We start from the raw sequence: 24,738 nt of genomic DNA on the forward strand, positions 1-24,738 counted from the left end.
TCTGATGCCCGCAAGCCTGGTGCCACGTAGGCCACCTCATCATTGAAAAACCCGTAATTATGGCAGTGACACCAGCCAACCAAACACAACAAACTACCACAACGAACAGTTTGTGGGTACAGAAAGGGGTGATTCGATTGAACACCAGAAGACGGCCTGTTTCTCATGAGAACCCATCTCCTGCATTCTTTTCGAGCTTACACAGCTGTACGGACTGCACGGGGCCTGGAAACAGATCAAAGAGGATTTCGAACACACAGACATTACTTACACTCCTTGATAAGAAAGTAAACGATGCAAATTCTCGTGAATTCTTAGGACAATACTTTCATCACTTTAGGAAGGAGGGGGGCATCTCCAAAAAAGGAGACCTAAGAGACCTAGTCAAACACCAAAGACAAAATCAGTTGAATTAAAAAAAGAAATAATAGTATGAGCTACCAGTTCAGTAACCTATACATATTTTATTGTCATGTAACTATGGAAAACTGTCTGCTTGGCAAGAGGACTCCTTGTAACATTATTTCCTTCTGTCAAAAGACATTGGAATACTTTTCAGCTCATCAGTCACCAAAGCTTTTAAATGAGTATGCTGTTGTGTTTGCAACATCTCAGCTGTGCCTTTTCCTATGCAAAATTTTTAATTCTGTGCTACAGCTTTTCATACCCTAGAAGCAGTGGTTGTGAAAGATACTGGATGTCCACCCAGGACAGCAAAATCCTTCTCCATAAAAGTCTACTGCACAAATCATAGAATTACATTTCCCAGTGGCTGCTCCTGGTCTTGCCTGGTTTTGGTTAACATACAAGTAGATTAACCATACTCCAATTAACCCATATCTGAAGCTGCCAGGATAAACTCCAAGAGGCTTGCAATGAGTACCTCTGACAGAAAGATACCAACCCATTTGACCAGTTGGCACTGGCCATTGCACAACCATTACTTACTCTGTGCTTTATTTGCATTGCTTTCAAACAAATTATAACAATGCACAACATTTTCAGTGGATTTCAGGGAGGAAAGAGTATTTGTTATAGTCTAACGTAATCCAGGACTAAAACTCATTGGAAAAATGAGAAGTCATACAAGAAAAGGCAAGAAAGTAAAAAATAAAAAAATGATCAGTTTCAAACCTACAGGTTACCACCATAAGACTAATACACAATCAATCCTAATGGCACCTTTTTCTTTATTTTCCTTCACCTTATGGCACAAATTATTGCATATGAAAAACACATCAAGTATGACACAATTCTGAATTAGTTCCCCTTTAATTCACTCTGCAATTGCATATACTTTAATGCGATCAATATCAACTTTCTGTACAAGAGCACATAAAAGCATGTATTCAGACTTTGTTTCTTGGATTATTTGTCATATCTATGGCTTCCTACTCAACTTTAAAATATTTTTTTATCCAATGGGACTTAGTTGAATTAATTAGTTCAACTAATTAGTTGAAATAAGAGTGTCTACTGTTATTTTGTATAGATGGAGATGAACACGTGGACAAAAGAAATAGATGAAAATAACACTACGCATACACTTTGCAGGAGTGAAGTTCTTTCAGAGATTATGTGTAGGAAGATTAATTACAGAAACTTTATTTCGTAAGAAATACACTGCAGAAAAAAAGATCCAAAGAAGTCAAATATTCTGACAGAATAATTAGGGATTAAACTGTGACACAGATCAATACTTGCCAGCAATCACAAAGTCCAAAATAGCTACCTTTTTTTTTTTTCTATCTATGCCTCTTGCAAAGGAAAATGATACAAAGAAAGTAATTTTCCCCAAGCATACCCTAAAGAGGCAGACATTTCCATCAGATGTTAGCACACTCCTTACGTTTTTTTGGTTTTGTTTTTTAATTCTTTAAGAAGGTAGATGTCTTCATGGTATTTCTTGCTTAGGTACGTAAAAAAAGATGTTGTCAGAAAACATTTTAAAGAATAAAAAAATGAAAATTTGTATTTTTCATACGCGAAATTTTTGCTTCAAGGAAAATTTGCTTCAAATGTAAGCATAACCATTTCAATGGTTCATTTTCTGGGCCATTTTATCTATTGCCCCTATCCCCAAATCCCCGAATTCTTCAAGGAGATATTAAATGTTTTATTTTAATCCACATGGGCAACTATTTGTTGTCTCAGTTCTGCTGAAGTGGTAGGTGTTGCTAAATGGTACAATTACTCTGAATTAAGGAGATCTGACTGCTATCACATGTCTGAACTCCAGAGGTTTCTTTCACAGGCTGAGGACTAACAAATCACATACATCCATCTTTATGTGAAATGACAGTGATGACAAGCAGGCAGGTATAAAGAAATTGGAATTAAAGCTTGTATTGACCTTACTGAGTTTTGCCTAGTTCAAAAGGTGTATTTAACCTGGAGAAAAAGTTGCATTGTCTTCACCTGTCCATGTCAAACAGGGAAAGTATAATGGATTAGTACCCACACAAATGAGCCAGGCTAAACATTGTATACTTACATACAACAGTGCCTTCCAGTGGCTCCCAAAACCAAAAAAGCATACTGACTTGCACTACATGAACACACACGCATGCAAAACTATAGTTGTACACATCAGTCACACTACCTTTAACTGTGGCCAGCTGAAGAGTAGAATATATAAATGCTGGGGAGCACACAACAACACTAGAGCACCAAGTACAAAAATGAAGAACAGTATATCTGATTTTAAATTAGTCTGCAAATTCTCTTGGGTAGACCAGGTTTAGCTATGCAAACAATGACAATTTCTTTTATATATTGTCCTTAATAATGTACATCGGTGGGGTTTTTCCCTTTTAAGTAATACGGGATTGACAAAACTTCAGAAAAATACATGGTTAACCATTTAAGATTGCAAACTAATCTTCAGCACCAATCTTGAATATAATTTATCAGTGAGAAACTCCTGGAAATACAGAATGGATATGTCCATTATTGCACAGTAAACGATATTTAGCAATCAGAATCTCTCCCTACTGTTAGATTAACAGTTTATGAAATTTATGATATAAGAACAAGCTGAAGAAGCAAACTCATTTAGAAAAACCTCTCAACTCAGTATTAACAAAAGATTTTGTCTGGTAATTAGCTTTATAATTATGGCAGCAGCTCAACAAACATGTCCTCCAAATCTTTAAAAAAAGTACTTTCACAAAACAGATTAAGCCAAATTCCTAAAATTCTACTGATAATTTATATTCTCACCAGGTCCTGTAAATGCAGTTATTTCATTACAAACACATACAATACATGGTTCCGTAATTATATACAAGAAAAAAGCCCAATCTGTTAATTTAAACTTCAGGCCATTGCACTTAAGCCTCTGAGTTACAATTCAATACACACTGATGATTAAACACTTTCTGCTTACATCCTTCTCCTATCCATGCAAAGAACAGCATTAAACAGCAATATCCAGTGTGCAAAATACGACCTTTCATACTGGAACCTCTATGAGATTTAGAGATCACAGCTAGTTTTTCATCACAACACTGCTGACAAAATTAACTTATGTTTTAAGTTAACCACAGTGTATCACAGAGCACCTGAAAAAAATATTTTTTTACATTTTGTGATACTGAAGAAGATATCTGAGTTGGGGCAACTTCTGAATTTAGAAAAATGTAATTGTCTACAAATTAAGTCAAAGAAAACCTATTATTAATTTTTTTTTACGCAAAATGTTTTCACTAGATGTTGGTTCCATCAAAACCCAAAAATCAATGACACTTAGATTCCATTCTTTATGGAGAATGCATTTATTCAGACAAATTTATTCTCCTCTCTATCCCTCTGCAAGGCATTAATTATGCGGTTAACCTTAAATACTGAAAAAAGCAGATGCATCTACAGTTTAAATGTGTTTGAATGAGTTCTAATTATATGAATGAAGCTGTGGATTTCACCAATTACTTAGTATTTTGAGAAATTATTTTTTATCTATCATCTACTTCAGTCTTCCTCAGAATTTCTTGTTATTTCTTTTTTTGCATTCATCTCCACATTCATCTTATTTTCTTTGATGCAGCTTATAGTAAAGGAGAACATAAAGAGCAGTTAAATCTGTGACATAAAAAAACTGAACCAAAATGGTTTTGGTTTGTAATGTCTTTGCTTTTATGTAGGAAGCCATTGAAATATCTGTCAAAATCTTATAAACACTACTTCAATCTAACTTGGATGGAACAACATGCCAGAAAAAGCCTCCTGAAAATTGACAAACTTTCTACTGCAGAAATATAATTGAGCTACTTGGTTACCTCAGTACTGACCAGGAGCCATAGCAGCACTTTACTCAATTATGAGTCTCGCTTTCCTCACTATAAATGCTAGATATATAGATATATACATAAAACAAAGCCCTTAAATAAAGCATTCCATTTCAGCACTGGAAAGACCACCCCTGGAGTACTGTGTCCAGCTCTGGGGTCCTCAGGACAGGAAAAAGATGAACTAGTTGGAGCGGGTCTGGAAGAGGGCCACAAAAATGATCCAGGGACTGGAGCACCTCTGCTATGAGGGACAGGCCAGGGGGGGTTGGAGTTGTTCAGCCTGGAGAAAAGGAGGGAGACCTCAGGGAAGCCTTTCAGGACTTAAAGGGGGATTATGAGAAGGATGGAGACAGACGTTTTAGCAAGGCCTGTAGTGACAGGACAAGGGGAAGGGTTGTAAACTAAAAGAGGGTAGATTTAAACTAGATACAAGGAAGAATTTTTTGTTTTATGATGAGGGTGGTGAAACACTGGAACAGGTTGTCCAGAGAGGTGGTAGATGCCCCATCCCTGGAAACATTCAAGGTCAGGCTGGACAGGGCTCTGAGCAACCTGATCTTATTGAAGATGGCCCTGCTCACTGCAGAGGCAGTTGGACTAGATGACCCTTAAAGGTCCCTTTCAATCCAAACTATTATATGATTCCTTTTTAAACTTCATCAAGTTTTCTTGAGTTTTCCTTTACAGAGCAGACTGACTTTTCTACACAAATGTTACTTGCCATTAGTACTCAGTGTTTAAAGAAATGTAGTATGTTAACTCTGAAGTCTTTTAGCTTTACAGTATTAAAACCTGGTCATTGCAAAAGACTATGAGCATGAAAATTAAGAGGTTTTCACATTAATTCAATAAATTAACTATCCATCCTACAGTAACTATTTACTCCTCTATACAGAAGAACAACCTCAAGTATGTAACAGTTATCTATGTTGTCATAAGAAGAAGCAATCCACTGAGTTTAACACAAGGCAAGACGGATTGGATTTTCTATGTTGGCTTTCAAGGTCTCCAGAAACTTCGAAGCCAGTTCATCATCTACCACCCGACCATCACTTGAAAGAGTCACTGTCATGAGTTGATGCTGCTTAAGTTTCTCATTCCCTTCTTCATCTTCCACAATCTTGAGCTCTGGTCTTGCTCGGCCCACAGCTAGGATGCAGGCCTGTGGAGGGTTTATGACTGCAGTAAAATCATTGATGCCAAACATGCCCAGATTGGAGATACTAAATGAAAGAGAAAATTTACTAGTAATGTCAGAAATTATATATCCCCTAGAAGAAATAATCTATACTTGATGACTAACATGATGTCACTCTCTCCCAAGGCCAAACCCATTAACTTTATAATATATGTGAACTGGATTGCAGTTAGACACACTTAAAGACTCAAGGTTTGGGATTTTTGCAATTATAACTAATGCATGTTTTTAAAAGCCCCATTTCTGTACAGCAGTATATCCTTGCATTGCATGCACTAAAGGCAGAAAGTAGAAAAGGAAAGCAATACCTTCAAACAAACTTTGGCTGTCCCTGCACCAAGCCAAATGTCTTTTAGACTGAATTTCACAACATTTAAGTTAAAAAGGCTGCTGATAACCATGTCATACAATTTGGGCATCTACATATCACTCAGCCACAGGACAGCCTCATCGTGCCTTTCTCCCTTGAATGTTTTTGTCTGTCACCAGCCAGGAAGTGGCATATTAGGAAAGGCTTGGACTCTTGATGATACTGTGTCATACAATACAGTACATTTGAAGGTTTAGAAAGCTGGGGAGTGTAAAAACTCAGTTGAGAAATTAGTTGTGCAACTGCGTCACTACATTTATGCTAGTGTTCTACACGTGCCATTTATTTCCCATCACTGAGCTCACTAGCTCTTTTTTCAGAGCACATTTCATAGAAAAAAATATTTACTAAATATATCCTACTATTTAAAAATTATCTACTCAGTTTTTAATGTTTCAGTTAAAAAGTATGAGTCAACACAACTTTGCTGTACCTTTTTTTGTCCCTATAGAGACATTTCAGATACCTCTGCCAGACAACTTATTTTAAAGTATTTCTTTTTTAAAATATTAACAACGGATTTTCCTAACTACAGAACTCAATTCAAAAAACAAAACAAAGCAAACCCAACAAAAAACCAACAAATGAACATTCTTCTGTAAATGTGAAAAATTAGGTGCAAAAAATGAAAGTCAGGTCAGTCTCAGTATGAAAAATATGAATTTCACACCAGGCTGAGATGAAATAAACCTGCACCAAGATAATTGTTTTCCCCTGATACAGAACACACAGCCTAGGTTTGGCCCTCAGAATTATCACACAGTGTTTCATCCTAAATGGAGCAAGATTTTAAAAGGCAATGCATTAACACACAGTGGAATAGCTGAGGATAAAACAGTTCTGAACCCACAATGCATGTATTAAGTGCTGCTAGAGAGTTTTACCTAAAAGATCCTCCCTGGTACTCTTCTGGTAATAGTTTTCCATCTCTTGCTTTCTTTGCTAGAGCCTAAGGAAAATGAAAGATAAAAAAAAGAGAGGGGAAAGCAATTAATGTGTTGTAATGGATTAACCCTTTTTACTTCAGTAAGGCATTATAAGTACCATACAGCCATTAAAGAAGCATCTGCTTTTGGATTTAGGGAAGCACCTCAACAACATTTTTGTTGTAGCTGCAATGATTTGCCAAAGAGACTAGAACACAAAACTTCATTTTCCCAACGATACTGGCTGTTCAGTAAAAGCTGTTCTCACCTTACAAACCTTGCTCCGGTTTTCACAATGGAACCACTAAAACCACTAGGGAGAACAGATGATAAAAATATCTAGCAAAATACCGATGAGACAAATTCATAGTATTCTTCTTAACGTATTTGTTTAAAGAAACTGCCATGTATCACTTCAGAACTTTCTAGCAGATTGAGAGAACTTATTTCTTCCAGCTAAGCATTCAATTACCTTAAAGACTACCTTTCCTGTGACCTCCATCTCATTTGTGAGAGTTTTCTACTTCTAAACATAATAGAAGAAACTGTCCAGGAATGTTTTGTTCAAAACAGAGCCCAAGAAGTTCATACTATGTTCTGAGATAAGATCACAGAGAAAAATAACCTTATCCCAACCTAGGATGTTTCTAGCACAGAGGTCTCCTTAGAAAGAAGCAGTGGGAATCACGATGGATAATCCTTAGTGCAGTTCTCACATAAGGAAGAAAGGACTGTGTGGCCCTCAAGAGGAATGGCACTCATTGGTGGGTCAAGAGCCAGTTATTCAGCTACCAACCGGTTCCTAACACCCTGTGAGTACCCAGCAGAAAAGGTGGTGACTGGAAATGTGCCACATGACTTCTCCATTAATAGCAACCTTTTCAAAATCAAGAGCTCTTCAACTGACAGCCGAGACTGAAGTGGGAATATACGTAGGACAGATGAACTATCCTATTCACACAGAATAGCGGTTTTGGCTTGTATCATATTTATCTCACAGGTGGAAAAACACATGGAAGTTGTCATGTTGTAACAATTGCAGCATTTGTGGACATTTTCAGACAGAAAGAACTGTTTCTAAAAGCACAGTCAGGGAAACTGACTCAGATCTGCCTCTGGGAAGACAGTTTGTTTATATTTTCCTTCTGGTAAAATGAATAAAACTAATGATAGTTTCCAATATTTAGTTATGTTAGGGAAATTCCAGTGGAAGCGAATAAAAACCAAAAAAGTCTACTTTATCACAATGTCAAAAAGGTGTTGTATCACATTCGTGAAACTTTCTTGGAGAAGATTATTCCATGAATCCCATGTTTTCTAGGAATTTTCCATTCTCTTTTTAGGAATTCTACCACTTTCCTAGGATATTTTCCATGTTCTTGCTAGGAATTGACCTTTTTAATCTTTTTTATTTCCTCCTCTTGTTTTAATTTCTAGACTGTTTTGCAGCAATTGCCTGTTCTGCTTTCCAGGGATTTTTTTTCACATGCATTCTATAGATATCCCGTCAAGCACTCAATTCAATCTACCAAGAGGTAACTCCTATGAAACCTCACCCCTGCCTTTAAGGGCCTGAGTCAAAAAACGGAAACTATGATAGAATTGACTTCTTTTTGTTTGCATGAGGGTGGGGTAAAGTCATCAACTTCCGCACAGATAATGAGTTGGTTAGTAGTTACAGTCATGACATGGACTAATCCCCTTTCATGTTGTAATATAACTCTGTTGGTCATGGTAAACAACTGTCTTCCCTGTATACATTTCTAAACATCTTTCAGGCAAGGGTTCTGAAAGGCCACAGTAGTTTAACAATGGCAGTAACTTCAGCTTAAAAATAAACACTAAGATGTTTAAGAGAATCTCATAGTAATGAATCACCCACCAAATAATTCAAGCTGACATCAAGTTTTGTAAAACTTTGACACCCTCATTATGAATTTAAAAGTTAAAAGGATACAATGAATTTTATTTTAAGCTTTTATTCATCTCTGAATAATTAGTGAACCAGAAGACAATAGCCAAGGAAACAGCGTTCACACACTAGGGTCAATATAAGCATTATGCATATGTCCAATTGCGTTACTTGAAGGATGAAAATATGGTGCTAGGATGCACGTAACCTGGAAAGAAGTAAAACTAACATACAGCAGAAGGAGACATATAAGCAATCTACACAAAAAAGTGCTTGCCAAACTACAGGGAGATCGGTAGAGAAGCAGCTGCAGTTTCAATTTGTGCTTCCTACATATGCATGTCAGGTACATATTTATTTCAATAATTCAGTGAAGTTGAAAAGCAAAACTATATTGGTGTGGACACCTGCAATCTATGTGACCCAATGACTTTTATACTGTGTGACCTATGTTACAAACATTCCATTTGAAACAAACGTGGGATGTTTACTTTATCATGGCCCTATTAAACATAATGCAAGTATACATTCCCATCATGGGAACTGCAGGACACGGTAATTTATGGTAATACTGCATCACAGTATCACAGGTATTGGGGATAATAATGAAAACACAACTTACACTTCCCTTCTCATAACGCTGTTGTTCTTGTCAATCTACCATTAATCACAGAATGATGTAAAAATCTCAGCTGACCTTCCTCCTCGACTGGCTATTACATTAGCAAAAGGATTTGTTTTCACAACACATTCAACATGAAGTAAGCTATATGAACTGGAAATATCTTTAAAATATCCAATTACAAATGTTTTGTGGCATGACACTTAACATCTTCTGCTACAACTTTGTTGGTTCCCCTCTACCAATGCAGACTACTTATACAAAAATTTACAAAGTGCAGCTTGTGTCTAGTTTTAGGATGTCTTATGCCCTAGCAGCCAGTTCCATTCCTCAGATACTACAGGCCTTTGATTAGCACTCAAATGAAAAAAAAAAAAAAAAGCCTTGTATTGGGGCATTTCATTATTCATTGTATTTTCACCTGCCACAAAATACTTCTTCTGTGGCTGGCAACAACTGCCACAGATTCAAGTCACTCCAACTGGCACCTAGTCTTTGCAAAACACTGCTCATCAGTCAGAGAAGTTTAATATTACCTTTCAGTGACATTCTCAACTGAACTGCATACTAAAATATGCAGGCAGAAATAACATAACTGCACACAGAGTAACACAAGCAGCTATAAGTGAATCTCTGGGAAAGGGGGCGAAAAACCTCCCAAACAAAATCTCAAACCCAAAGACTGGAAATACTAAAGACTTTAACATTATTTAGCTTTCTTATGAGGATTAAAGAAACACAATTGTATTAAATTTCAGATTTGTGTAAAGGTTTACTTTTCAAACAGTCTAACCAGCATTAAACTAAATAACATGATGGTTTAAGTACTGTTAATTAAAAATTAACAGAGTTGCAAAAATTATAATAATTTTTAAGTCTAAAGAATGCTGAAACTGCTTTAGATCCATTTTGAAACTGCCTTTGTTATTACTGATGTCCATCCGGGTCATGCCACATTTTCTGCTACAAAAAACTATATAGCTACTATATGATATTCTTCAGCCCACCATACATTTAAAACCTACCTTTGCAGAGGCAGCAATTTCCTTTATTCCCTTGGCGGCAACATCTTTTATGATTGGTGTAATGAGACCTCGGTCTGTTGCCACAGCAATAGAAATGTCAATGGACTGCAGCTGCCTGCAGGATTCTCCATCCCAGGTTACGTTCACATCTGGCATTTGCTAGAAGACAGACAGAGGGAGAGAAGGCGGGGGGGGGGGGGGGGGGGGGGGGGGGGGGGGGGGGGGGCGGGCACAGGGCGCAGCGGAGAAGAAAGGGGGGGGGGGGGGGGCGAGAGAGGGGACGGAGGACAGAGAGGCGACAGAGAGAGCGCGCTGTTAAAAGAACAATGGTGCAATCAATTACCCCCCCAAAAAAGGAAAAACCTTTAAGACACAGCTACATACAGGCATTCACCAAATTAATTAGTGCATCGCAAACTGCTGTCTCTAAATGAAGGCAAAAGAAGAGGTTACATATATCTTCAGGACAGCCAGAAGCAAACCAAAAAACCCAAAAGTCACTGTGAGGGTCTGAGAATAGACGTACACAATTAGCTTGCATTTATTTTATTTAAACTCTACTTTGTCAAAAAGCATGAACCAGGAACTGAAAATGGCAGGGCAGCCAGAAGCTTTTTTGGTGCTGCTGAAAAAAAAATTAACAAAAGCCTACAAAATCCTTCAGGAGTCACTGATGCCACCTCACAGATAACCAGCATGCAAAACTACAAAGCAGTGTCATTTCCCCCCTCAAACTGAATCTCAGGATATTGACTTAAAAAGCATGGAAATGGACATCCTACTATACCCCACTTGTGTCTCAAGCATGACTTGCAACAAAGGAAGCTACAAATAGAATATGCTGCAGCTACACTCACTGTTATTCAGATTAGGTTCTCCTAAACCACATCTGATAAAATTTTTTGTGTGTGTGGACTCAATTAAAATTGAGATAATGTTTACTGATAATTTCCATAAGGTTTTTGAGTTTACCCTATAAAGCTGAAAAAGCTTAGAAGAAAAGAATACCCCAACATACAGGTGAAGTCTAGGTAACATAGACACTATGAACTACTACTTGCAATAAATCCAAGACTAGTTTTTAGCAACCTTAATGAAATTAGAAACTTGACTTCATAGTGGAGAAGATATTCCAGAAAAAAGTATGGGAGGGACACATTATCTCTATCTAAACTAACTCCACTCCTACAAAAAGCAGTGTAACAGTATTCACTCATATTAAAAAAAAAAAAAAGGAAAAAAAATGGATGGCAGTAATCCTCTTTGCCAATTAAATAAACATCAGGAAAGTCCCACTGCATACACAGTTGTAAGAAGCTTTCAAGTGGGTATTGTGCAAGTATGACTATATAAAGTATCCAAACAAGATGGTAGGGCCAAGGAGTTTCTCCTATCAAATTCAATATGATTAGAATAGTCTTAATTTTGATGTAGACCAAACAGTATTGTTTCTCCCATCACTTCAGCAATGAAAGACGATTTATTTTTAAAGAACGGTTGCTATAGCAGCTGTTGTTACTAAACCCAACTACTTGGGGATATCAGCCTGGAAGCTCTCATTCCTTCCTCCCCTGTCCTTGTTCCAGAAAGCCAAAATTGTTCCAAGAGGCTAACATCTGGTGAACCCACTAGCACGTTCACAAACCTCTGGCTATCAAACAGCGAGACCAAGCTGAAAAGCAGAATCCATAACTGGACTTGTTTTTAAAAAAACTTGGTTTTTTAAAGTCAGTTATTCACTTACCTTCAGAGTAACTGCAGTTGCCTTGATAATAAAATCATTTACAGATACTTTAATGTCATCTGCAGACAGGAGAAAAAAAAAGGATAACTATCATTGCTTGTATGATTTGTTCATCAGTATTTGTGTGGTAAGATCACAGTGATTCAGCAGATTTGCTTCTTTGAAAATTGTCAAGTTTTGTCTTTTGTCAGAAAGTAACTCATCTTCAAACTATAATCATAAAAGAAAGAAAACTTTTCTCCCCCTTGGGACAGAATAAGTATCATCAAGGAAAAGTCTGCTGAGCAGAGACATTCTTGCTAGCTGTTACTAGAAGGCCAAAAAAACTGCAAATTTGAGTATAACTATTCATCCCTGTAAGTAACAGCCTATATGTACTTCACACTTTACGTATTTACTGTCTATGTAGAAATCTATTGCAAGATTTAAATTTAGAGACAATACCGGAGACTACTATTCTTTATGTAGTGTAATGCATTAACTGGAATAATTGCAGAGATCAACTTTTATTCATCTATAAATCAGAAGTATGTTATTCTCCAGTGACCTTTGGGGCCTTATAATTTAAGAATTAGCAAGTTAAAAGGCATCTGTCAATCCTTAAAATGGGCTAACAATATATTCAAAAGCCGGCTGCAAAATAATATGTGTGGCAACATTGTTAAATTAAAAACAAAGCTGCAGACAAAAAAAGGCAGTGTTAGCCAAAAGCAGATAAAATAACCTTTTATCTGGAGGTATCCAGATAAATCCAGAGGACTGGATTTTTTAAATGTGAGCCCAAGAAATACTGCAAAACACTTAATACAGTTGTGTCCCTTCCCAAAAGCTCAGGAGAAAGGAGGGGTGGTAACAATGGCTATATTTGCCCTGCATTATTTTTTTCCAAGTTTTAGGAGACTGAAAGTACTAACTAAAATCAGGACTGGCAGCAGAAGCAAAGAGTATAGATACAATGCAAAATATGTCACAGTTGCTACAAGATTATCCTGAAGATGCAAACTATTTACAAAATGCTAAACACATAATTCTCACAATAAAAAAGCTACATTATTCTGCTACCATCACCACTGCTGTCAGCTGAACAGATCAAGAAGCAAAGTTATTTCATTTTTGAGTATGGTTTACAGCATGTAACACATAGCTTTGGAAATGCTTTTGTAAAGGGAAAATTATTTATAGATAATTATATTAAGTGAAATCTTCTTAAGTGATCATAAATTTGGAGGAATGAACCAAGTATATACTTGCCGCATAACTCACCTGCAACATTTGTCATGATTAGCAATCTATGCATAAGAGAGTCAGACTTCTATTGTAACAGAGCAGAATTTGCAAGTACTATGTTGCATTGACAGAATTTCACATCAGACAAACCTGTATCTTGGTCATCAGATGTATTTCAGTGTTCTGTATTTTGATTTATATATTACATTCCTAACCCTTGGCAAAAATGTCACTGTCCACTAGAGGGGCAGTAATATATTGAAAAGATAGTACAGTTAGATGAATTATGCCTGAATACTTTACCTCCAATCATTTACAGTAGGGAAAACTGCTATATTCTACACCCATAACAAGGAAGCTTACATTAGGGAATGCTCCATGAAACTTCCACATTACATCTCATCATGTAGTAGAAAATACCATCATTTCCATCAGAAAAAAAAAAAAATCTACCAGGACCATCTCTGCAATTCCATTTTATGCAAAGACATATGGGTGTTTCCCACCCCTACATATTTAAAAAAAATATTCATTAAGAATCCATAACAGCAGAATAGATGTGAAAAATTTTAAGTGAACATTCCTCAGACAATTTTTTATTTAATTTCTTATGACTTGCTGCTGTTTAAAGAAAAAAAGTTAACATAATTAATTGTCTTTGACATTAATTTGTGAATAAGACATTAAAATAAAAATAAACATCAGGTAGAACAATGACCTGGGTACTCTTGCATTACAAATAGTCATTGAAAACTCTAAAGAAAGGAGAAGCAGCTCCTGTCTCATCATCTAGGAAATCTGAATAGACCAGTCTAATTTAATTTAAGACCTCACAAATGGATAAACAAGCACGAGTTAGTCACCAGCACATAACAGTAGCCCTCCAATGTCAGCATTCTAGTTCTTACATGTACAGCTCTGTGACACTAAGCAGAGAGAAAATTCACTCACAGGGTAAAGCCTCGGGAACAACTTTACCCTGTTGAAATGACTATGAAGTAACCTAACACTCCCACAGAAATGACTATGAAGTAACCCAACACCCCTGGAGGACTTATGTCTTGTGCCATAATGCCACATCAAAAGACCTCTATACTGGGATACACCCAAGAAAAACATGGCAGTCTAAATTGCTAGAAATACCAGGTTGCAAGCAAATCTTTTGTTACATCAACAGAAACATGGTTCAAGGAAAAAGACTATCAACCTCTTTGTCAGACAGGCATATCACCACATGAACACTGTGTCTAAAACGTAGCTGGTGCCTCTGTATACAGAAGCTTTCAAGGCTAACTTCATTAGGTTAACCTTGAAAACCCTTTTGTACACATCCACACAACAACCGACTGTCATGGTTTAACCTGGCAGACAGCTGAACACCATACAGCCACTCGCTCACCCCCCCGCCCCAGTGGGATGGGGGAGAGAAAGTTTGTGGGTTGAGACAAAGACAGCTTAACAGGACAGAAACAAAAGAGAAAATAATAATAATAATAATGGTAGTAGTAATGATAAAAGAATTAGAATATACAAAACAATTGATGTACAATGCAAGTGCTCACCATCCATCAACCAATGCCCAGCCATTTCCCAACCAGTGGCCCCCAGCAGTTTTCCTTCTAGTTTATATACTGAGCATGATGTCACATGGTACAGAACATCCCTTTGGCCAGTTTGGGTCTGCTGTCCTGGCTGTGTCCCCTCCCAACTCCTTGTATCCCCCCAGTCTACTCACTGGTGGGGTGGTGTGAGAAGATGAAAAGTCTTTGACTTAGTGTAAACACCACCAAAACATCTGTGTGTTTCAACATTATTCTCATCCTAGTCTTTAATAAAAAAAGTTTGGTCTTTGGGGAAAAAAAAAAAGTACAGTAGGACAAAAAAAAAAATACTGTTTCTCCTCACTATAAAATAATGGGCCTTAAGATGTTTTTACCCAAGTTACAGACTTAGTACCAGGCTATGAGGTGCATGTATGCATGCCTCCTTCAGCAAACAGAAATTCACTACTTGCTTATGTAGCCTGATCAGTGTGGAAAATGTGATTTCATAAAATGGAATGAATGATGAATGAAAAGTAAATTTATGAAGTGGAAGAGATTAATCTGTGTGCCTGGAATAGTATTCAAACTTTGTAGGTATTGAAAAGTCAAGTTTTTTAAGCAACCAAATTATTCTTCCACTAGCATAATTAGCTAAACCTATCAAAAGTAATCAGTAGTTTCCCAATTTGATCTGACGAGGGTTCTCTCCTCTAAAAGAATGAGAATTAATTTAAAATGCTATGCCTGCTTTGGCTGCAACTGAAGAAGCAGACATCAACTGATCTCAACTGATTTCCAGCAGATAAAACACAACAGACACGTCATTTTAGGCAGAGATAAGATAGTCAATTTAATAAACAATACTGCTAACTTCAGGCACTAGAAATTAATATTATTCTTTGTGAAGAATATTCCACATTTCATAAAAGCTTATAGAAAAACTAAAGAATCACTTGCAGATATTGTGGTCAATCATACTACATGATCTTGACTAATTTATCAAGTTCTGCCTTAAAACCAGACAGATTTCCTGAGAAGGCTACTCTTCCTGGACAGCTGTAAGCCAAACCATATTTCTCAATGTATTAGAATCAGTTAGAGCTCCATGGGCAACCAGGAAATTAAAGGCAGGCATTGCCCCCATGCAGGCCTGTCTCCCTTCCTCTCAGCTACTGCCAACTTTGTAACATAACCTCAGTTGTGCTTGTGTAACTTTTTTACAGGTCTGATGTCAAAATATAACAGGGATTGGGACAGCTTAAAATGACTAAAGTTTTGGCATCAGAGAGCATGAAGATACTAGAGGAAGAAACACGCAGCACAGGTTTTCAACTGTTAAATCCAGCTTTTTCTGTGAAGAAAAGTATCTTAATTCCAATCTATAACCTCTGCAAGTAGCTTAGGAGTTAAGTGAAAACGAAAGATGCAAGTGAAAAAGGACAGTGAATTCATTATTTTTTTCCACAGCTTACCAATTGGTGACAGAGATATGACCTTACTGAGAAAAAAAAAATTTTACAGGGCAACTGCTCAAAAATTCTCTCTGATCTTATTTCATTACAGTCCTTTAAATTCTTGTTCAAGATCTGTATTTAATGGAGAATAGCCTATTAAGTGTGATGGAAAAAAGAAACATTACATTACAAAGTAAGTTTTTCCTCAGGCTTGAATATCTCTGAGTCAAAAGATACAATTTTTAGAAAATCCTCTAACTTAAGGTGAGTTACTGAAGAGCAAGATACCCTAGATTAATGCAAGTCTAACCTACTGTTACAAGCTGTAAATCTGGCTTGATCAAATTAACTTACAGATGTCACAGTTTTATGAAAACATTTGTTTCCGTATTTCTGATACTGGTATTTATAAATAGATTGCACTGTGTTGATGGCCTCAGAATACAGAATATTAAACCAGCTACAAAAAAAAAAAAAAAGGGAGGAAAAATTTTAGTAACAGCAGGCAATTGCAAGAACTGACCTACCATAAAACAATGCTTTCCTAAAGAGTTTCCGCAGGTTTTGGTTTAATAACATAGCAAACTGAAATTGGAGCCACTTTCTGTAGACAACATTAAAAACAGTATATTGATCAAGTATTTCTAAAAATAGTAAAATTTATTTAAATTAAGAAGGTTATGATGTTAAACTAAGACAAATTTTCATTCAGGTTTTTTAGGGCAACTAAGTAGAAGTCCTTAAAAAAAGACACTAAGCAAACAACACTTTTGTGATATTTTGTATGAAAACTAATTACCTGTCTTAAGTGTGTTCTATTGAAAAATCCTCTTAACTTTTTTAAATGCATGTCATATGTACTTTGTTGAACAGAAATTTGGGAAAGAAGATTCTACTCTGCATAATTGATTTTTAAACTATTTAAAGATCTTATCATACAATATACTTTGCTGATTTTAGTAAAAACAGTAACATTTTCACCAAAACAAAGCAATCTTTGAAAATGACCTTAAATTTCAACAACTTTTTCTAAACAAGCCACTTCAGTGAATACAAGTTGAGACAAAAAGAGAAAAATTAATTTCTTAATCTTATACATAAATGTCTCTGTATAAATAAGACACAGTGAGACATTATGAAAATTGGGATTTACACAGATATAGATATATAAATATTGAGATTTATAGCTTTTAATCCAATTATCCAGTTTTCTGTGAGCCAGATTTCTATTCCAACGGCTTAACATAATTTTAAGCATGTACATCTAAATTTCACTGAAAGAGATAACCCTGTCTCCTTCACATTAATACCACTACTTTGCCTTTAAGAGGAATTTATCCTGCATTGGCTAGCACATGCTAAAAACTCGCTTGCTTTCCTCACCATGGATAAAGCCATTCTCAACCAGAATTTCAGAGCCTGCATTAGCTTTCCTTTTCCAGTAAATTCAACAAAGAGACCAGCAAAACTAAATTTTAACATTGTACCTAGGACAGAGCATGATTTTTATTTTGAAGCTTCACCTATTATCTTTCACGTGAATAATGTGAGATTTTAACCATCAAGAAGCTAAATATTGCTGCATCTGGATAGATGGAAACAAAAACCTACCAGACAATTCATAGTCCTGTGTTAAACTGTCGCTGTCTACAGTGTTGTGTGCATTGGCAAAATAAGACCTCTATCTTCCTATACCTTAGTAAGCTGTCCAATTTAATAATCGCAGGGAATGACAGCTTGAATACAACATACAGAATACTGAAAAAGATTATTTGAGTGTATAGTGTTCTGCCTAAACAAAATTCTACACCTCCTGGCCAAGATTATTGAAACAGGACAAACTATGCATTAAAACCACATAGTATAATAAATCAGTTTAATCACTAACCTTTGGCCAGTTCTTTTCTTAACTTCAAAATAGCATCAATGTCACAGTCTGCAGCAGCATATGCATGAGGTATAGTAGCTTTAGACTCTGTTAATCTCTTAGCGATAACTCTTCGGATGTTGCTAGCTGGGATTTCTGTAAACGTGCCCTGAAAGAAATCATATGCTGCATATTTAATATCAAGAGATATTAACATATAAAAAAACTTCCCCTTTGCTAAAACAGAACTCCAGCACTGATGCATTATGCTCACTTCAAACATCTCCTAGATCTCAAAAAGCAATATTCCAACTACCAAAATTGATATGATTAAGAGCAATGAGTGTTCTAGTCTATTCCACTTCACTTGGATCAACACAACAGGTTCTATAGAATAAAGATAGTTTCACTTTACAGTATAGAATTAATCCTACTATTCTAGCAGATTGCTTAAAGATATATACGTATTTCCAAATATTCAAGCATTAATTCTCAGCCACGGTATATAAACACTGTTCCACCTGCCAGACCTGGCACATTGCTCAGAATATACTTTGTTCCATTTAAATTATAATAGATATTTCCTCAGTAAGCTGAAGGGAAAAAAACCCCCACACTTCTTCAGCTCCCTGAATGGTTCCTTAAGACCAGCTTTACCGAATATCTTTTTTTTTCTTCTCTCTCCTTCCAGATATATTCACTAATGTTTCAATGCAGAAGTTTTCCCAGCTTCTTCATAGAAGCAAGTCAACTTTCAAGGAATCTCTTGAAATATCAGTGACTACAGAAAGCAAGAAAATAAGTGATTCTGTAAAATATTATTTTGTACCTAGTCTATAGCACGTATGCTACATACTGAGTAGTACTCAAGACACAACAAATTGCAGTATGTTCTGGTACAAGTGAAGAAACATTTTTTTTCTGTAATGAAAAAAAATCTAAGTTTGACCTTTGTGTGGTTTCTTTGGATCTTTGGACAGTGCAAAAAAAGCAGCATTTTCTGAATATTATGAATTGTAGCTACATTGTAAACTTTAGCCTGTACAGACACTTCAAATTTAGTTCTAGACCCAGAAGTTTTTTCCTCATATTTTTCACAAAAGCATTTCCATTTCTACTAATATGCGTTTCAGCATGAACTTTTATTCTTTACAAAACAATTTCTGGTATTTCTGTCATTTCAAATTAACATTGAAATTGTATTTGGGTGCTAGAGTTTGCAAAATTACTCTTCAAAGCAACCACTTTCCTTCCTCGCTTCTGGACAACTCATCAATGGACATTCACATATACTTATATTGCAGGAAAGCAAACAAATGAAGTACAGTAAAAATACATCAGGATTCAAGTTTCTCCAACTTTGGAAACATATATTGATCCTGCAGGGTTTAAGGGAAAGGATGTATTGTTGCCATCCAAAATATTGGCGTCTTCTTGTTTGGGGACTGAAACAAAACTGCTGCCTCTCTGACTTTCCCCTTTCCAAGGCCTGCAATGTAAATTCTTTCATGGCTTCAATATGCAAGTTACACAAAGTAGGGCACGCACTATAATTTCAAGAGCTCTGCATTTTGAATTACACTGCTTTAAAATCACTCAAACTTAGTAAAAACTGCACATGACTGGGCTTGGCATCTGGCTGGCCTTAGTTCCCTTCATCTCTCCAGTTCTGGAAATCTCACATAGCTGCTTTAGTAGCCATGGCAATATTTAGCTGTAGCAACATTGGGGATGTAATAGAAGCCTTACCAGTGCAGCAGGTTGTCCTGGTGTGGAAATTGGAGGAAATGCTGGCCTTGGATAAGCAGAAGTCACAGCTGCTGTTTGCGAAGCAGAAGGCACTGTGGTAGGCTGTGGAGGAGCTGGAGAAACCACAGGTTTCAATTCACTGGGTTTGCCCTTCTGCTTCTCTTGCAGAAGTTTGAGAGCATCCCTGGTGATTAAACACAGTGAAATACTGACGACAAAGAAACTATTTCAAAAATTTCCGAAGTATTACTATTCCATCACTAAGTTTAATCAATTAGCCGCTTTTGTGCATTTAAATTTCTGTCGTCAAACTAAACATTAAGAAGATGATTATTATTAACTGATAGAAATTTTGTGTCTCTTATGACACCTTTTTTGGTAAATTCTCATTAACTTCTGTGAATGAAAGGGCTTGAATGTGGAGTAACAGAAAATATTTGCGTTAGAGAAGCATAACATCCATCATCACTAATTGTGAGTGTACAAGGTAATATGTGAATTGCACTAACAATTCTTCTAAATAAGATACAGTACACTTACTTCAGCTATAAAGTCTCAAATAAAAGCTGTTTCATCTGTTACATGTGTAATCATTTGAATTCAATGTAATTAATTAGTGCTCCCAGAAAACTGAGTAGTACATTTATCATTGATTTCTCTGTACCCTTTTGACATAAATATGCACAAACATCTGTAGATAGTATACAAGTCCATACTTCTTCATATGCCACTTGAAAGATAGCACCACACTAAAGTACCAAAGCCAAAAACTGAGTAACATCAAACAGTCTGAGGTATGGCTGAACTTCATTTACTCTGTAAGCATTCTCCCAGGGTCTTTATACTGATACAGCTCCCACCACAAAACTTCCCTTTTGTGGGCATAGCACAACAGGCTAAGTAAACTCTCATCTTGAAGCTGTAATACTACATCCACTCCAGATGCATTGTATTTACAAAGCAACATGCTAAACATTAGCACCTATGAGGCTAAACAGAAAGAGACTGCATTTACACTACCACTGCCAAATGCAAGGGAAATAAGCTATAGTAAAATCTCTCTTTTGCAGTTGTAACTGCACCTATACTAACAACTTGTTAAAAGACCTGTATCGGTCATAGATCTCCTCTCTTTATGTTCCAGATGCGACAACAAAAGTCTGTATTATACACCCTAGCTAAATCTCTTATTACTTCGCGAAGACATCACCACAGCATGTACATAAAAGCTTACGTACACAGTTTTATTACATAAACTGACAGAGGAAATTAAAAATAAATGCAAAAATCACACTACTAAGAAGCATCCTATGGTTTCAAAACATAAGCCATAAAAACTAAAGAACAAAGCTATCTAATTTCTTTATATTACTGCTTGAGTGAGTCAATAGTTTGTGTTATTGTATTTTTGTAGAAAGGACAAAATCTCAGAACATTATGTGTTCTTAGTTCTTCCTAACAAAGTAGTACTCCAGAACCAAGAACTGAAAACTGAAAAGCTCTGTATGGTCTATATAATGCCTTCTACTGACTGCTGACTTGCTTCAATGTTTTTTTAGCTTCAATACATACTTTACCAAACTACATTAAAGTTTAGAAAAATGAATGAGTTCAGGATGTAAATCTGTTATTAAAATTGTTACTTGTTTTTCCAAATTAACATGTTAGCCAAAATCTGTTTTTAAAAAAAAAAAAAGTGATTAGTGTTTAACGTAACTTCTATTATCAGGGGAAAAACTAGATTTCATTGAATGAAAATTATGTCCTAACATTACAATTTGAGGAAAAAAAAAAAAAAGTAATTGCATGACCTAATGCAACTTTCCTAGTTAACATATTAGAAGCTACCAAAAATTACTTAAGGATTTTAATTTGGCAGCTGTAAGACAGACCATCTGCTCAATATATTCTGTAATACATAAAATAAAGCTTTTATAGCTTATTATATGTTTTAAAGCTAAGGAAATGCTGTAAAATTTCTTCTATGTATTATGCAAATGCCAAAAATCAGATGGTCTTACCTATCATAGCCAAGCCAAAACGCTTTAATAATTTTGCTGACTTTTAGTGTGTTAACTATAAAATTGCCAAAAAAAGGCTTATTTTTAGTGTAGAAGATTCACTTAGGAGCTTTTAAAACTGATACTAATGTGTGAGTATGAGATATAAATATAATATATATATAAATTGTATTTCATATATATTCATATAGTATATATATATATATTTGTTACACATACATATAATCCTCCCCCCCCCCCCCCCAACTGCACATGATTTAACTGAGTAAGAAAAACTGGTACAGCAATGACACGACTGTCATGGGTGCAAGATTACAAGCCCGAATACAGGTAGAGTTGGAGGAGGCACCACAGCAAACCCAATTAAACAGATTTCAGTGCAAGTCAGGCAAATAGATATTTTACTTGAACTGGAAAACAAAGGGTTGGAAACATCTTTGCAACTACTCTACAAACCTCTATCAACACAGGATAGTAAAGGAAAAAGATGAGAGATAACAAACATGAAAGAGAGCAGTCCTCTCCCCAGAAAAGATACCTGAGTTTCGTAAACATTTATCACACAAAAATATGCCTTACCAAACTGTTACTATTAGAAGTCTGAAGATTCTGGCAACTGTTACACTTCACTTTATCACTGCTACAGAAGTGTATATAGTCTTTCCACTTCATGTCAGCCAAAATCCAAGAATAGGGAAAGTAAACTATTCTGTGCTCAAAATAAGCTTTGCTTGAAATGGGCAAGTTAGAGGTTATACACACACCTAAAAATCACTAAAGATTCAACGGTGCAAAAGGAGGTGCACAGATGGACACTATCTTCCTCTGGTGGCAGTTATTGTTACTAGATTGTCTCAATCCCCCTTCACCTGAACATCTCATTACTCAATTCATAGAAGATTTCCTAGAAGAAGGAAAAAGGTGAGCAGAGAATGTTACACATCAGAAACTTCTAGGTATCAGACTTACTGCACTATCTACGTTACAGAAGGAACTCATTCCTTCATAATGGCAGCTTTGGAAGCAATTTGTTGTATGTTTGCACACAGCATAGATCCCACTGTAAGTCTGCATTCAATAGATACACATGAAACGACTCTCTGGAAAACCAGCACTACATGTGTGCGCTGTGCCTTATTTATAAGCTGAAAATGCAAATGACTGAGCAGCTCTGAGATCCCAAATCACACCAACCTAGTGACAGCTGGTAGGAAGGTACAGATAGGAGGAACGTGGCCTCAGAAAAACACAGTTATTATTGGTAACTATCCCCCCCGCTTTTTATGATTACATTTATAAATCCCTAGATCACTAGTAAATAGGACAAGAAAGGGCAGAAGTAGTCTGAAACAATCAACAATTTTAACATAGCTCTCCCAAACACAGTGTCTGAGCTGTTTGACTAGCATGGTGCAATCTCTGACAGAAGTTGTGAGTTACTTTGTACTGACACATCAATTTCCTAGTATATATCTAAAGAAAGCAGAGGATATTGCTTTAAAAAAAAAAAAGAGCTGCCACTCCATAAAAAAAAAAAGCAAGTAGGAAGAAGACAACAGTAATTCAGCCTTGCACAGACACATAAGAGAAATGAAGTATTGCCCTACTAAGGCAGTAGATTTTAAGAGAGAAAATTATTAAGTAAAAGCTCCTATTGCTGTTAAAAGTTTTACAGTAAATTGAATTTAAAGATAGAAAGTTGGGGGAAAAGAATGTTGCTTACTTACATAACTCACTTTCTGTGTTTGTTTCTTGTTATCTGGTGAGCATGAACCCTGTTCAATAAGGAAACTCAGAGTCTGAAAGTGAAAAGTGAACTTGCAAGACTCCCTTGAAAGAATCAATCACTCATCTACTTGGAAAAGAGACCATGAGTCACTAAGCTGTGAAGCATGGCATGTATTCTAACAGTAATCTCAAGTTAGCAAAAGAAGTATTTCCCTGAATAACTGTAGCAGCTTTGCAAAAATCTGCAAACATTTCATTTTGAATTGAACATAACAGCAGAGCCTGCAGGCATCTGAAAGATTAACATCATTTCAAAAGAATGGTTAAAAAAACCACAGTCTGTATCTTAAACTGACATTTCAAAGTCGAATCTTTTGTACAGAAGAAAGCAGTTTTGAAAAAAGATTTTGTTAGGTAATTCTCATAGCTGCAGAAAAATCTTCGCTACATCTCCATGACAACTAGGGAATGTTAATTTGGCAGCTGGAGTCCTAAAGTCCTAGAGGGTTTCCACATGCCATAGCTTAGTAACACGCCATAAATTACCATTACACATATAATTAAGAAAAAACTATCTCTGATAATTTGCTGTTACATAGGATATTATCTCCGTTCAACTCCTTACCTTACCTCAACTCAGCTGAAGACCACAGGAAAAAGAGTTTTGAAAAAAACCAGCAGACGCTGTCTGCTTCTCTTGGTTCAATTCCAAGTTACACTTACCTGGTTGTCTTTGAGTGGAACTAGAATTACAGTGGCTAACAAGGTCTATGTAGGTGAATGGTGGCATTTCTCAAAAAGAGTAAGTTCACCGAGAACAAAAATAAGTATTCCTGCCAAAATCTCCCCCTCCAATAACATACTAATGTGAAGATAATGCATCATTTCAAACCTAAGGGCTCTGGATCTACAACACAATTTTATATGCAAGTTCCTCACTCCAAGGCTAGAGTGCCAATCATTACATCAGAATACTCAAAGTATAGTAAACTACTAGAAGCCTGACCAAAACAAACCACAGGTTCGTAAACAAACAATCTTCAAATCAAAGATGGGGAAAAA

General features: G+C 36.2%; 1 protein-coding gene across 4 annotated transcripts in view; it reads right to left on the reverse strand.

Annotated features, from left to right (window-relative positions):
- Window positions 1-1,170: 1,170 nt before the first annotated feature.
- Window positions 1,171-24,738, reverse strand: part of PDHX (pyruvate dehydrogenase complex component X) — a 51,480-nt gene continuing 27,912 nt past the window's right edge. For all 4 annotated transcript variants that reach the window (XM_055715194.1, XM_027807967.2, XM_055715195.1 and 1 more), the window contains 6 exons: window positions 19,928-20,111; window positions 18,200-18,347; window positions 12,087-12,145; window positions 10,343-10,501; window positions 6,742-6,806; window positions 1,171-5,512 (listed from right to left, as the gene is read on the reverse strand). In XM_055715194.1, coding sequence (XP_055571169.1) covers window positions 5,248-5,512; window positions 6,742-6,806; window positions 10,343-10,501; window positions 12,087-12,145; window positions 18,200-18,347; window positions 19,928-20,111 — 880 coding nt within the window. In that variant the 3' untranslated portion in view covers window positions 1,171-5,247. The remainder of the gene's footprint in view (window positions 5,513-6,741; window positions 6,807-10,342; window positions 10,502-12,086; window positions 12,146-18,199; window positions 18,348-19,927; window positions 20,112-24,738) is intronic.

Source organism: Falco cherrug, chromosome 7, assembly GCF_023634085.1.
Source record: "Falco cherrug isolate bFalChe1 chromosome 7, bFalChe1.pri, whole genome shotgun sequence".
Taxonomy (NCBI): Eukaryota; Metazoa; Chordata; class Aves; order Falconiformes; family Falconidae; genus Falco; species Falco cherrug.